General features: G+C 39.7%; 1 protein-coding gene across 4 annotated transcripts in view; it reads right to left on the reverse strand.

The window, feature by feature from the left end:
• The window catches only part of LOC104590729 (putative leucine-rich repeat receptor-like serine/threonine-protein kinase At3g14840), a 74,482-nt gene that overhangs the window by 35,560 nt on the left and 22,867 nt on the right, over positions 1-16,055 (reverse strand). For all 4 annotated transcript variants that reach the window (XM_088901528.1, XM_088901525.1, XM_088901526.1 and 1 more), the window contains exons 12-15: positions 9,504-9,575; positions 9,312-9,377; positions 9,085-9,150; positions 8,951-8,983 (exon numbers count right to left, since the gene is read on the reverse strand). In XM_088901528.1, coding sequence (XP_088757654.1) covers positions 8,951-8,983; positions 9,085-9,150; positions 9,312-9,377; positions 9,504-9,575 — 237 coding nt within the window. The remainder of the gene's footprint in view (positions 1-8,950; positions 8,984-9,084; positions 9,151-9,311; positions 9,378-9,503; positions 9,576-16,055) is intronic.

The following is a 16,055-nucleotide window of genomic DNA, read 5'->3' on the forward strand; positions in this document are numbered from 1 at the left end:
GGTGGCTGGTAATGTTGTCTCTTGGAGGAGCAAGAAACAATCAGTTGTGGCCCGATCCTCAGCAGAAACAGAACACAGGACCATGGCTCATGGAGGCTCTGAACTGTTGTGGCTAAGGTCATTGATGGAAGAACTTGGGATTGATCATGACAAGTTAATGATGTTGTACTGTGATAATCAGGCCGCCATCAACATTGCCCACAACCCAGTTCAACATGATAGGACTAAGCATATTGAGGTTGATAGACACTTTATTCGAGAAAGAGTCTCTTCGGGTGAAGTGTGTCTTCCATTCATCACTTCTGAAGGACAATTGGCAGATTTTCTCACCAAGGGCATTCCCAAGGCAAGGCTTCAGCATGACACTGGCAAGCTGGGCATGATTAACATCTATGCTTAGCTTGAGGGGGAGTGTAGAGGAGATGGGCCGAATGGCCCATAGGCTGTCATTCTATGTTGTGTTAATGTTTTTTCTCTGTAATGGGCCTTATTCTGGGCCCATACTCTTATATACTCTGTTTTGTAATTTCTTGCCCATCCAAGGGCCCCTTTGTAATATTTCAAAGATTAAGTTAATAAAATGATTTAGAGTGTTAGAGGGAGGTTAAGTTCGAACCTCTCTTCTCTAATTCTCTCATTGCCGCCAGCTCTCTTCCTCTCTCAACTTCTTAAGCTTCTCTTGTTCTTTTTCTGGTTTTGTATCTAATCTCAAGCTATTCTAGACTACAAGAGGGTTGTTTTCAACTATATTTTAGAGGTAGCCAGAAGCATCATGGTCAACTCCAATGTTCCCATACGCTTCTGGGGAGATGCAATCCGTACAGCCATATACCTCATTAACAGGGTTCCTTCACGGGTCCTAAACATGTAAACCCTGTTCAATCTTCTATATCTAGATAAGGACCTATTCACTATTCCCCTCAAAACTTTTGGGTGTACTTGTTTTGTTCAAATCCTTGGACCTCATTGCTCAAAGTTTGATCCCAAAGCCACTAAGTGTATTTTCCTTGGGTATGCACAAAATCAAAAGGGATATTACTGTTATGAGCCAGTTTCAAGGAAGCACTTTGTGTCCATGGATGTCACCTTCTTTGAGGATTTGCCCTACTATCCTTAGGGGGAGAATAGTGAGGAAGGGATTCCAGTCCCAGCTCCAAGAGTTCCTTTACCTGTCCTGGTTACTGAGGGGGGGAGTTGCGAAGAAGGTTGTCAAAAATGCATGGAGTTGAGGGTGTATCACAGAAAGTGGTGGAGGCAGGTTGATTCTCGTACTCAACAACAATCCAGGCCAGTTCCAACATCTTCTATAGATCCAGATCCAGACACTACTACTGCTCCCACTGTTGATCCCACTGTTATAGAGGTTCAGCCTTCACCGACAGATGACCTTGATCTTCCAATTGCTATTCGTAAAGGGAAGCATTGTTGCACCTCATCCACTGCCCATTACATCTCCAAGTTCCTTTCCTATAATTGCCTCTCAGAACCCTACAGATCTTACTTGGCATCTATTTCTTCTATTCCTGTTACAGACTGTATAATTAAAATAGGAAGTAAATACTAGGGAGATATGATTTACCTTGATTGTAGGACTGATTTGTAGGAATTTGATTAGTCTTCTTTCCTAACATATTCTTTCCTAACATAGAATTTGTAACTTGTATATATACATACGAGATTGATGAATAATATAACAAATTCTTCTTCTTCCTCTGTTTACTCTTGTTTTACATGGTATCAGAGCATCTAGTCTCTGCCTGCCCTTTCGTTTTTTTTCTAAGTAAACAGTAGGTAGAGGAAAATTTTTGGGTGTTTCGGGTCACCTCCTTGGAGCAGTTAGAGCATCTAGTCTCTGCAAAGTCCGGCAGTCAACAGCTCTGCGTGTGTGTCTCACGCACCGCCTGAAGATTCTGCCACAGTCACACGCGCCGACACGTGGAGGCGCGTCTGTCGCCGGAAAATTTTTCGGTCGTTATCTTTTGGCTCGCCTCGTCCTGTATAGCACATATTTGTGCTTTGTTACGTGCATATTCATTCCGGTGTTTTCAACAGGTGTGCTCCATTGATTTTCGATGTTCAAAATATTCTGTTTATTTGAATTTTGAGATTATGGCAGACAAGAAATCAGTAGTTATGTCGGATGTTGTTCCAGTGATGTCAAAAATAACCGAGCATAAGCTTAATGGCTCTAATTATCTGGATTGGAGTAAAACTGTTCAACTATATTTGCTGAGTATTGCTATGGATAACCATTTGACTGATGACCCTCCTAATGATGACTCGAGAAAGTCTAGGTTGAGGGAGGATGCTCATTTGTTCTTGTAGATACGCAACTCCATTGAAAGTGAGGTGGTTGGTTTAGTCACTCACTGTGGATTTGTTAAGGAATTAATGAACTATCTAGAGTTCTTGTACTCCAGAAAGGGGAATATTTCCCGCATTTATGATGTGTGCAAAGCCTTTTACAGGGCGGACAAAGGCGATAGATCTCTTACAAGCTATTTCATGGATTTCAAGAAAACATATGAAGAACTTAATATGTTGCTTCCATTTAGTACTGATGTGACTGTTCAACAAGCTCAGCGAGAAAATATGGCTGTTATGAGTTTTTTAGCTGGCCTACCTTCTGAATTTGAGATTGCTAAATCTCAGATTCTTTCAAGTTCAGAGATCTCTTCTCTACAAGATGCTTTCAGTAGGGTCCTTCGTACAGAAAGTTCTCCACCTGTTCAGCCTAGTAGTGCCCTTGTTAGCCGCAATAATACATCTGAATCGGGGAGACAACAATACAGGAGTGGTAGTGGTAGAGGATCCAGCAATTATGATAGGTCAAGTAACTATGACAGGAATACTAATACTCGTGGACAGGAGTCAGGAGAGAGAGTGTGTCATTACTGTCATAAGCCAGGACATATGAAGCGGGATTGCAGGAAGTTGCAGAATAAGAAAACTCAGTCAGCCCATATTGCATCCACCACAGATACTTCTGAGAAGTCTGTTATGATATCTGCAGATGAATATGCCAAATTTGCTCAGTACCAAGAATCATTGAAACCTCAATCTACTCCTATTACTGCCATCGTCGAGTCAGGTAAACCCCATACATGTATTGTTTCCTCCTCTTCAAAATGAGTCATTGATTCTGGAGCTACAGATCATATGACAAGTAATTCAAGTCTGTTTTCTACCTTTTAGTCACATAAATCTACCTCTCCTGTTACTTTAGTAGATGGGTCAACATCTTGTGTTATTGGGTCTGGCACAATTAGTCCAACACCATCACTTCCTTTGTCATCTGTGCTTAGTTTACCTCAGTTATCATTTAATTTAATTTTTGTTAGCAAACTCACTCATACCCTTAATTGTTGTGTCTCATTTATTCCTGATTATTGTTTATTTCAGGATCTTACGACGAAGAAGATTATTGGTAAGGGACATGAGTCTGGAGGTCTCTACATCCTTAATACACAAGTTCCAAGATCCATAGCCTGTTCTGGAGTTGTAACCCCTTTTGAAGCACATTGTCGGTTGGACCACCCCTCTCTCCATGTGTTAAAGCAAATTTGTCCTCAATTTCAGAGTTTGTCATCATTAAATTGTGAGTCTTGTCAGTTTGCTAAACACCATCATCTTAGTTCAAGTCCTAGAGTCAATAAACGAGCTAGTGCTCCTTTTGAATTAGTCCATTCAGATGTTTGGGGTCCGTGTCCAGTTGAGTCCAAAATTGGGTTTAAGTATTTTGTTACTTTTGTTGATGATTACTCTCGTATGACATGGTTATATTTAATGAAAAATCGTTCTAAGGTGTTTTCTCATTTTTCTGCTTTCTGTGCTGAAGTTAAAACTCAATTTAATGTTTCTGTACAAATATTGAGAAGTGATAATGCTAAGGAGTACTTGTCAGAATCCTTTCAAACTTACATGCTTCAACATGGCATTCTTCATCAAACTTCTTATGTAGATACACCATCTCAAAATGGGGTTGCTGAACGGAAAAATAGACACCTTCTTGAAACTGCAAGAGCTTTGTTATTTCAAATGAAGGTTCCTAAACGTTTCTGGGCTGATGCAGTTTCCACAACATGTTTTTTGATTAACCGTATGTCTTCATCTGTCCTTCAGGGTAAGACTCCTTATCATGTTCTGTTTCTAAATAAAACACTGTTTCCTATTGAGCCTAGGGTATTTGGGTGTACATGCTTTGTTCGGGATGTTCATCCTCAGGTTACCAAACTAGATCCAAAATCTTTGAAGTGTGTTTTTCTTGGGTATTCTCGTGTTCAAAAAGGGTATAGATGTTATTGTCCTACTCTTCACAGATATCTTGTGTAAGGTGATGTTAATTTCCTAGAAGATACACCTTTCTTTCCATCTACTCCTCATTTAAGTCAGGGGGAGGATGATGATTTGTTAATCTATACTGTCACATCATCTGTTTCACATCCTATTGAATCTACTCCTGCCAGGCCTAAGCCACCTACAGTACAAGTTTATTCTCGGCGACCAACCCCTCCGGATCCATGTCCTGCACGAGCTCCTTCGTCAGCAGATCCAGTCTCAACTGATCATGTTCCTTCGTCATCAGAACTAGTCTCTAATGATGATCTTCCTATTGCTCTTCGTAAAGGTAAGCGTAAGTGTACTTATCCAGTATCTTCATTTGTGTCTTATAATCATTTGTCGTCCTCTTCTTATTCTTTTATTGCATCTCTTGATTCTCTCTCTATTCCTAAGACTGTTAAAGAAGCCCTTTCTCACCCTGGATGGCGTAATGCTATGATTAAGGAGATGAATGCTTTAGAGGACAATGGTACTTGGACCTTGGTAAATTTACCTGCAAATAAGAAGGTTATTGGGTGTAAATGGGTGTTTACAGTTAAAGTCAATCCTAATGGGTCCATTGCCCGATTGAAAGCCCGTCTTGTTGCTAAAGGATATGCTCAGACTTATGGAGTGGATTATTCTGATACCTTTTCTCCTGTTGCTAAACTTACTTCTGTCAGGTTGTTTATTTCTATGGCAGCTACTTATAATTGGCCCCTTCATCAGTTAGACATCAAGAATGCTTTTCTTCATGGGGATTTTCAAGAGGAAGTTTATATGGAGCAACTGCCTGGCTTTGTTGCTCAGAGGGAGTATGGGAAAATTTGCTATCTTCATAGGTCTCTGTACGAGTTGAAGCAGAGTCTTCGCGCCTGGTTTGGAAAGTTTAGTCAGGCAGTCGAGAATTTTGGTATGAAGAAAAGTAAGTCTGATCATTCTGTTTTCTTCAAGCACTCTGCTGCCGGCATCATTTTGTTAGTTGTGTATGTGGATGATATTGTCATTACAGGGAGTGATAGTACAGGGATTTCATCCCTTAAATCCTTTCTCCACATCGGTTTCATACCAAAGATTTGGGAATGTTGAAATACTTCTTGGGTGTTGAGGTAACAAGAAGCAAGAAGGGAATATTCTTATCTCAAAGGAAATATGTACTTGACTTGTTGTCTGAGACGGGAAAGTTGGGAGCTAAGCCATGTAGCACTCCAATGGTTCCTAACTTGCAGCTCACAAAAGATGGTGAATTATTTGAAGATCCTGAGAGATATAGAAGATTGGTTGGAAAGTTGAATTATCTTACTGTAACTCGTCCAAATATTGCATATTCAGTTAGTGTGGTGAGTCAGTACATGTCCTCTCCAACAGTTAATCACTGGACAACTGTAGAACAAATTTTGTGCTACTTAAAAGGAGCACCTGGGCGAGGAATTTTGTATGGAAATCATGGTCATACTAGAATTGAATGTTTTTCAGATGCTGATTGGGCAGGATCCAAGGAAGATCGAAGGTCTACTTCAGACTATTGTGTATTTGTTGGAGGGAATCTAGTTTCATGGAAAAGCAAGAAGCAGAATGTTGTCTCACGTTCGAGTGCAGAATCAGAATATAGAGCTATGGCCAAGTCTGTGTATGAAATAATGTGGATATATCAGCTTCTGACTGAAGTAGGTCTTAAAACTTCAGTACCAGCCAAGTTGTGGTGTGATAACCAAGCTGCTCTTCACATTGCATCTAATCTTGTTTTTCATGAACGAACTAAGCATATCGAGATTGATTGCCATTTCATTCGTGAAAAGATTCAACAAGGTTTGATTTCCACAGGTTATGTGAAAACAGAAGAACAACTGGGAGATATCTTCACGAAGGCTCTTAATGGGGTTAGGGTTGATTATCTTTGTAACAAGCTGGGCATGATTAATATCTATGCTCCAGCTTGAGGGGGAGTGTTACAGACTGTATAATTAAAATAGGAAGTAAATACTAGGGAGATATGATGTTACAGACTGTATAATTAAAATAGGAAATAAATACTAGGGAGATATGATTTACCTTGATTGTAGGACTGATTTGTAGGAATTTGATTAGTCTTCTTTCCTAACATAGAATTTGTAACTTGTATATATACATATGAGATTGATGAATAATATAACAAATTCTTCTTCTTCCTCTGTTTACTCTTGTTTTACAATTCCTATACCTAGAAAAGTGCAAGAAGCTCTTTTGATACCTGAATGGAAGGAAGCAATGCAAGTAGAGATGGATGCTCTTGTCAAGAACAAGACATGGGAACTAGTTAACTAGCCTGAAGGGAAGAAATCTGTTGGATGCAAATGGGTGTTTACTGTGAAATATAATGTTGATGGTACTATAGAGAGGTATAAGGCCAGATTGGTTGCAAAGGGATTCACACAAACTTATGGCATAGACTACATAGAAACCTTTGCACCTGTTGCAAAAATGAACACTACCAGAGTTCTTCTATCCATTGCTGCAAACTTCTCATGGCCATTATTTCAACTGAATGTTAAGAATGCTTTCCTCAACGGAGACTTGAAAGAGGAAGTATACATGGAGTTACCCCCTGGTTTTTATAGAACTTAAGCAGGAAAGAAAGTTTGCCTTTTGAAGAAGGCCTTGTACAGGCTGAAACAATCCCCGAGAGCTTAGTTTAATAGGTTTAGACTGGCTTTGGACAAATTCGGATGGTCCTTTTTCACCTCTCCTGGTTCCCACAGAAAGCCCCTCATTACCTTCTCCAGTTTCTTTTGATGACCCGTGGAGGAATTGGCTAGTAATAGCTAAAACTTCTACAAAGAAGAATAGAAGTTTGTTAGAATGGGATCTACCTCCAGAAGGTGTAATCATGTTAAATTTTAATGGGAGCAGCCAAGGTAACCCTGGGCCTTCAGGTATAGGGGTTGTCTTGAGGAATAAAGATAGAAACATCATCTCCTTATTCTTAGGACTGGTGGGAATGGGGGACTCTACAAGGGCAGAAATACTAGTTGCTGTACAAGGAATTCAGATTGCTAACCAGCTTGGGGTGGAACATCTCCTAGTTGAAGGGGACTCTCAGGTGGTAACAAGGTGGCTTCTAAACCCGGATGCTACCATTTGGGGCTGCAAAGACCTCATCAAAAAAGTAAAGTGGTTAACCAGTAATATGAGAGTTGAGGTAAAATGGGTAAGCAGGTCAGCTAATACTATGGCTTGTTCTTTGGCCAAACAAGGGGTTTCCAAGGAGGATCTTTTTTGTGCTACACCGTAACTTGTTCTAGTATATTGGAAAGTTGTACTTAACTAGCTTGGAGAGGTTGCATCTCGTGCCTCTCCTTGGGGACATTGTACTATTTATCATTCTGATTAATAAATTTCTTTTAATTATCAAAAAAATTGACTGGTTAGATAAAAGTGTTTGATAAATGTTTTTGGAGACATAATCCATTCACGGTGTGAATTTTTAGACTGATTTTTCTTAGTTTAGGTTATAATTAAATAGGCTATCTAAAACTTGTTCACCAAATTGTCTGAAAGGCTGGCTGTTAACAATCTAGATCATATTTTTTATGTTTTATGTTTCTTGTGGGGTTTTGGTTTTCAAAGACTACAATTTGGAGAGTTTTTTTTTTATGACTTTTAGAATGTTATGTTAACCCAAATTATAGGTTCTAAGGCTGAAAGAAACTCGTTGAAAATCATGTCTGGAATGTAAGATTTCTGGTTTAGTTATCAGTTGGTTTTTGTTTTCGAACAGTTTGTTCTCTGTTTACACACCTGGTTGGTGTTTTTTTTTTTTTTTGCTACTGGATTCTGCTATAGTTATTTGACATGGAAATTCTTTGTGATTCTTTTTTTTTCAGCAACAATCAAATAACAGTGCATTTTGATTCTTTGGGTTTGTGACTATAATTGGCATTTCAATGGTCAATTCTGATTTATGATTTAGTTATACTTTAATTCAAGCATGTGGGTGCTTTGTTTTGACACTTGTGAGAGGCATCAAATTGGTTCTCTACTGGTTTGATAAAGTTGGTATTTGGTTGGTCAACTCTAGCTTGGTGATTCTTTGGTTCATTACTTGGTTTTATTCTGGATTCCAGATTTGGTTTGATAGTTGCTTTGGCGTTTCAGTTGTTTTTCTGATGGCTAACTCTGGTTTTATGGTCCCTTACGTTTTGACTACCTCCAGCACACTGCTTGTTATGCTCTGCTTCAGCATTCAATTTGGAAAACTCAATCTGATTCTCCACCTTGAGTTTGAGGGAAGGTGTAGAATATATGACTGTATTTGATTGTATCTGGACATTTTCTTTCACTGTAGGTGTTAGAGGTAATAGGGGTATTTATGTAATGTTTTAAATATTCAGGAACAACATTGTAATTCTGGAAATATAAGAGATTTGCATGTAATTCTTTGGATGTTATATGTTGAGCTTATTTAAGCCAATGCATGGAATATTTTTAGGGTTCATTGTTTCTATTGTTATTTTTCTCTGGTTTAGCTTCTTGCTTGCAAGCTGATGATAGGTTATTCATAGACATTTCTCTACCAAAAGAAAAATATTCATATGCATTCATGACCGTATTTAAAATAAATGATGCCACTCCAAAGAAGAAGGAAACTTACGAGCTATTTCGAAAAGAACTTCTGAATAAGTTTCTGGAGAACATAATACAATGTAAGAAGTTCAGTAGTTGAAATATCTCATACACAAACAGGTAAGTACAAAGAACCTAGAAGTGACAGACAACTGTTCTTACACATTCTGATCTTGACAGTCTGGAACCCCTGAGCTTCCTATTGTAAAGTTGTTGTAGGAAAGATCACTGTATAGAAAATTTGCAACTTGAATGATCATCATATTGTAAAAAACAATTAAAAATTTATTTGGTAAAACAAAGGCACTAGTTACCTTTAGAATAGACTAAATCTTTATTATAAGTAGAATGAAGCTAATATTAGCAAGCATCCTAGAAAATGAACTTACATGTTTCTTCCAGTTTCCAGCATTGGTAAAGGCACAGGACCACTGAGCATGTTTGCAGCTAAAATCCTATTCAAAAGCCACATCAATGATGTGTAAAGCAGCAGAAAACTATAATTTAAAAATAGAAAACTTATTTTTGTTATAAAGTAAAAATGTTGTTATAAGGTAAGTTACAACTACAGAACCACGTACACATAATACACTGTTGAGAGGCTGTCAAAGCTGCTATTTATTTGTCCTGATAGCTTGTTGAAACTGAGGTCCCTGTAGGAGATGGAAACAAGAACATAAGTACCATTTATCAGCACATCTTGTTGAAATTGTTAACCATAGCAATTCTTTCTATCTCTGCTATTGGTAATGAACAATTTGATAAATATCAACAGCAAAAGAAGACATATAAACTACAAGAAAATAAAGAAGAAAAGAGAGATAAAACAAAACAAGAAATAGGGAGGCTGAGTTAGACGAAAACCAACAACCCTGCTTACCAACAGAAAGCCAATAAAACCCTCTAAGAAAAGGCCAAGAAATGGCTGAGATCATTCTACTGGAAAAACCTGTTATAGGGTATACCCCTAGGCAACCTATGAATTGATAACCATCATCATCATCCAAACCTTATCCTAACTATATGGGGTTGGCTAAATGAATCCTGTTTCACCAGTCCATTCTTTTTAATGTCATATCTGTTAGACAGTGTATGCCCTTAGCTCCAATCAGAATGATGTACATTATGACATTTATTGTAAATGAATAAATTACATATTTGATTCATGTTCTTATGGTGTGTTTCTGTATGATACCCTTAAACTGGACACATATGAGACTCCTGTTAGTTTAGAATGTTCACAGTCGTTGGATAAGTCTGGGGAGATTTATCTTGCCAAGGCTAACACTGCTGTGCCGCCAAGTTGGTTGGGGTGGCTTGTCACCCGAGGCACATGTAGTGTAGGTTTACTTGAAACCCTAAACCGGACCAGATTTCCAGTATTGCCCTGGACCTTGGAGATTGATGGGCAAAACTGGAAAGTTACACCTGACCCCTAGACTCGATTATGATACTGCACTAGGTGTCGGATTGGGCTGTCTTTGATATGCCAATCAGTGAGATCCTTAGAGGGGGTCAAAACCTGGGTATGTTGGGGCAGTCTGAGAATTCATCTGAGTGGGTGATCATAGTGACAGGATCAGCCCCTTTGTCGGACAAAGGTAATGATCGGGTATGCACTCTCTCTGATGGAAACCAAGACTGCCGGCAACCGATTTCAATCGTTGAAATTTGTTTTGCAAAATATATTTATATACGGATATACATATATATATTATGGTTTCAAAATGTTTGCAAAAGGTTTTAATTCCCGAGATCCATGTGAGTAGAGAGTGCAACACTGTTCCTTGCAGCCGAGGGAGAGGTCCTCTCTTGTTGGGCAGTGTTTGATCATTATGGGCTGAGAGGTTAAGTGTAAGACCATTGAGGGTAATACCTGATGGGCTAATCTTGCATCTGCCCACAGTCCTTGGGATTTTATAAGGTGGCTTGGCCTAGGGACCACTTAGTGTAAGTGTTGGGCCCATTAAGAGCCCATGGTGATGGGCTCAGGGGTTCACCATCCCTTACAGTGAATTCGGCCAGGCCTTGTAACAGAGGCTAGGCTGAACCCATGTGGCTGATGTGTAGATCAATGTTTGGGTCCCACGCCATACAAGGAAACCCAACTGGGCAGTAGTTTGGAGGCCGAATGAGCACATAGACTTAATGGGCCTAAAGCCCAATTCGAACTGGTTTAATTTGATTAATTAAAGAGGGGCGGTTCTGGGATTTAGATTAGCAGATAGGATAGGGACCACTCAGAGAGTCTAGATCCAAATAGAGATTTGGATCAGGAAACTCCTAATGAGATTAGGAGGGCTGATCTTGATCTGTAGATAAGATAAGGGATTATTCTTATCTTCTAAAGAGAGCCCAGATTCAAATAAGGATTTGAATTAGGAAACTCCTAATGAGATTAGGAGGAGCTCTCTTTAAGGCTATAAAAGGAGGAGGAGGGCAAACCCCAACTCACTCAATCTGATCTCAGATACAAGAGAGAAAGAAAGCAACAATAAGACTGTGCCATCTTCTGCTCTTGTCTTCTCCTCCTGCTGCCGCCATTGCCAATTCGTTCTCCACCTGTAGGAGCGATCAAGAAGCGTTCTTGATATCAGTTTTTGGTGAAAAACTGATCTGAAGTCGTGCTCACTCACCCTCCATCGAATTCTTGCTGAAAGATTCGGTTCTTGTGAAGAACCACCTGCTGATTCTGCTCCACCCTACGCTGTGTCATCTTCAGTGGGAGCAGTCTTTGGAGTTTTCCTTGGGTGTTAGCACCTTCGTTGGGAGTTACTGTTACTCCGTATCAGGTATATCCCTCTCCTACCTTTTGGTTTCAGATTTGGTTCGGTTTAAGGTTCAAGATTGATCATTGAAAATGCAGATTTTCTAAAACAGGGAATGTGATTCCCAGATGGGGAGAGAGGAAATTTTTGAAATTTCGCCCAACCTACCTGCATGGTTCGGCCATCCATATGATGGATCTCTCATCCCTTCAATATCCATTGTTAAATTATTGGCGCTTAAATCATTTCATACTACTTTTACCCATGTCCTCTTTGGTCTACCCCTTACCCTTCTATCCTCTTCAACTTGTATCAAATCACTTCTTATGGGTACTATTGATGGTCTTCTGTTCACAACCCAAACCATCTTTACTCAAGGTTCATAGTTGCAGATGCATATGCCAAATAAAAACTGGAACATTAGGTGTGATGCAGTCCTAACTACAACATACTTAATTAACAATATGCACAATAGGATTCTACAGTACAAGGCCCCTCATCAGCTTCTCTACCCCAAGTCTTCTCTTTGCTCTATCACCCTTTGTGTCTTTGGATGTAAGTGTTTTATTCATGACTTGTCTTCTTCCCATGGTAAATTTGACCTTAAATCCATTGCATGTATTTTCTTAGGTATCCTTCTTCTCAAAAGGGTTACAAGTGTTATGACCCTGTGTCTAAGTCATATGTCACTTTGGATGTGACCTTCTTTGAATCTTAGTCATATTTCCCTGGCTCTCCTCATTGGGAGACATGTAGTGATGAGAGATAGGTCCAATTTTGTCTATTTCAATTTCTAAACCTCCTCAAGTATATTGTCGTTGTTGCTAGAAGATCTAGCATGCATCTCAAGATGTGGAACAACCTGAGACTACATTCTATGCCAATGAATTCTCAAGATGCAAATCTAAATCAAGTTCCGCTTTCTTCTCAGCCAGGTACTACTTTTTTCTTACCTCCCTTTGCTGTTAGTGACCTTGATGTTTTGTTTCTTTCCACCCAAATTGTCCAAGTCACAACTACAAGAATGGTTTGCCACATGATCTTCCCTCAACAATCAAGGCCTTTCACTTACCATCTTTCCACCATCCCTTTTTATGAACAAGGTAAGTACAAACTCAAACTGATGGACATAGAAAGAATGACCCTATGAGCCACAAGGCAGTGAGCAAATGATCAATGAATTCAAGCCCACAGCAGCACACAGGACAACCTGTGTTAGGATCATCACAACTCTTATAAGGTTGCCCCTCATTAAGCATTTTCCTAATGCAACCAACCATAGTAAGAAGGCCACTTTAGAAGGTCCTAGGTCCCTGACACACCGATCAATGGGAAAGAACCATCACTATAAAGTTCATCTTTCTTGCTAGATAATCAACAAAGAAGCGTCCACTCTCCCCCACCTCCAAATGCTTTGGTCGCTAGAGCTGCAATTCAACTGTTATTTTTGGAGCTTCATCAACAGACTAGATATCTTTTCTACTACCCAATCTTGCAAGTTAATGTAGAAACAGGGTATCCAAATTGTGGAGACTCCCCACACTTTAATGAGTCATCAACCTTTGTCTCCTTATTTCCCATGATGCCAAACACAAGTTTTGGGGAACAATGAATAGATAAATCGTTTTTTTTTTTTGGCTCAATTATTAAAGATAGTAGTGACTATGCTCTCGAATGTTATATTTAAGGCTTGTACATCTTGTTTTACATTTAATAAAATTAACTGTTAAACAATCAATAGAGGCTGTAAAAAAATCAATAGAAGCCTATTAGTACACCAGGTGTCTAGACAAAATCCCATTTTGGTCCCATTACCAACCTATTAAGTGATCCCTTCTTAGAGGCATCACAGAATTTCTCGGTTCCCCTCTATAGTGAGCATCCATATGTTGCATTTACCTGACCCAAATCCCAATTCTCATCATAAGGGGATGGACTTATATATCACAATCATATACTACCAAAGGATAGCCACAGACACACCACTATAACTATACTGCCACGGGATAAGTGCAGTCATGCACCAAAGGCTAATCGTGGTCCCTTGTACATAAGTCATAGCCCTCAATCACAAAGCACAGGCGAACACCGAAGTTAGACAGTGTATGCCCTTAGCTCCAATCAGATTGATGTACATTAGACATTTACTGTAAATGAATAAAAGTACATAATTGATTCATGTTATGTCTGGTATGTTTTTGTGTAATTACCCTTAAACTGGACACTTATGAGACTTGTGTTAGTTTAGAATGTTCTCAGACGTTGGATAGACCTGGGGAGGATTATCCTGCCAAGGCTGACACTAATGTGCTGCCAAGTTGGTTGGGGTAGCTTGTCTCAGCTGCCAAGGTGAGACCCGAAGCACATGTAGTGTGTGTTTACTTGAAACATTGAACCTGGACCATTTTCCAGTTATGCCCTGGACCTTGGAGACTGGTGGGCAAAACTGGAAAGTTACACCTAACCCCAAGACTTGATTATGGTATTGCACTGGGTGTTGGATTGGGTTGTCTTTGATATGCCAATCAGTGAGATCCTTAGCGGGGGTCAAAACCTGGGTATGTTGGGGCAGTCTGAGAATTCACTCGAGTGGGTGATCATAGTGACAGGATCAGTCCCTTTGTCGGACAAAGTGAATGATCAGGGACTGCGCTCTCTCTGATGGAAACCAAAACTGTCGGTAGTCGATTTTAATTGTGTTTGAGATTTGTTTTGCAAAATATATATTTATATGAAAATATATATATTATGTTTTATGAAAAAGATTTGCAAAAGGTTCTAATTCCCGGGATCCATCTGAGTAGAGAGTGCGACATTGTACCTTGCAGCCGAGGGAGAGGTCCTCTCTTGTCGAGCAATGTTTGATCATTATGGGCTGAGAGGTTAAGTGTAAGACCATTTAGGGCTTTTATACCTGATGGGCTAATCTCACTTAAGAACCATAGTCCTTGGGCCTTCATAAGGTGGCTGGACTCAATGACCATTTAGTGTAAATGTTGGGCCTATTAAGAGCCCATACTGATGGACTCAGGGGTTCACTATGTACAACAGTGAATTCGACCAGGCCTTGTAACAGAGGCTAGGCTGAACCCATATGGCTTTTGTGAGATCAATGTTAGGGTCCCACGCCATACAAAGAGAGCCAAGTTAGGTAGCAATTAAATGGGGAGGTGAGCCCACTTACTTAATGGGCCTAAGGCCCAAGATTAATATGATTAATCAGGGTGTCACATGACATCTTAATCAGTCATGTGATGTGGGGCGAATATGGGTTTGGATCAACAGATAAGATAAGGGGATAAGCCTTATCACTTAAGGAGTCCAAATCCAAATAAAGATTTCGATTAGGAAACTCCTAATTGGATTAGGAGAAGTTGATCCTTAAGGTTTATAAATAGATGGGGCGGATTTCTTTAGTTTCAATCTTTTTCTGCTCTCAGTTTTCTCCCTTTGTTCTTGCCGCCCTACCCTATTCGATCTCCGGTTTCTTGGACTGGTCAAGATTGGATCTTGATTCTCATTTTTGCAAGAAAAACCAGATTTAATTCGTGCTCACCATCCCTTGCTTGATCCTTGCTAAAGGATTGCAGTTATTGCTGAAGGACTGCATTGTTGAACCTACTTCATCTCAAGCTGTGCCATCTTTAGTGGAGGCGGGTTTTGGTACCTTCTTTGGGCGTGAACACCTACGTTGGGAGCTACACGTGTGGATTCCGTATCAGGTATTGCTTTCCCATTCTTTTGGTTTCAGATCTGGTTCGGTTTGTTTCAAGAACGATCCTTGAAAAATGCAGTTTTTCTAAAACTGGGAATACGACTCCCGAAAGGGAGAAAAGAAATTTTTGAAAATTTTCCCAGCCACCTTGCATGGTTCGGCCATCCATATGATGGACCTCTCTTCCCTTATAAGTCGCAACACAAAAGTCCATAAAAAACAAAAACACGATACGGGCGTGCAAGATCTGTAGAAATTCCCTGAACACAACATGTGGTAGGATCGTAGAGAATGAAGTAGTTGCGGTCTGCATAGGTTGACAACTGGTCCCCAGTCCCCACTCTACGATTTGACGTGTGTCCCCATCGAATCAACCTGGGCACTTGAGTGAGTAACTGCCTTAGGAATATTCTAGAATCCTTCATTTCTTGCATGTATGAACCCTTCTCTCCTATAAATAGAGATCCTTCTGATGGAGAGGTCATTCTATCATTCATTTACTTACACATAAATTGATCATCCAACGTTGCTCACCAAACTTCCCTAGATAAACACTAATATCCTATTCTCATCTCCTTCTCAATTTCAGAACCAAGACCACCATTGCCACCACCTTACACTCATTTCTTGAACCATACCTTGCTTCAGTA

Source organism: Nelumbo nucifera, chromosome 3, assembly GCF_055504915.1.
Source record: "Nelumbo nucifera cultivar China Antique chromosome 3, China Antique-T2T, whole genome shotgun sequence".
Taxonomy (NCBI): Eukaryota; Viridiplantae; Streptophyta; class Magnoliopsida; order Proteales; family Nelumbonaceae; genus Nelumbo; species Nelumbo nucifera.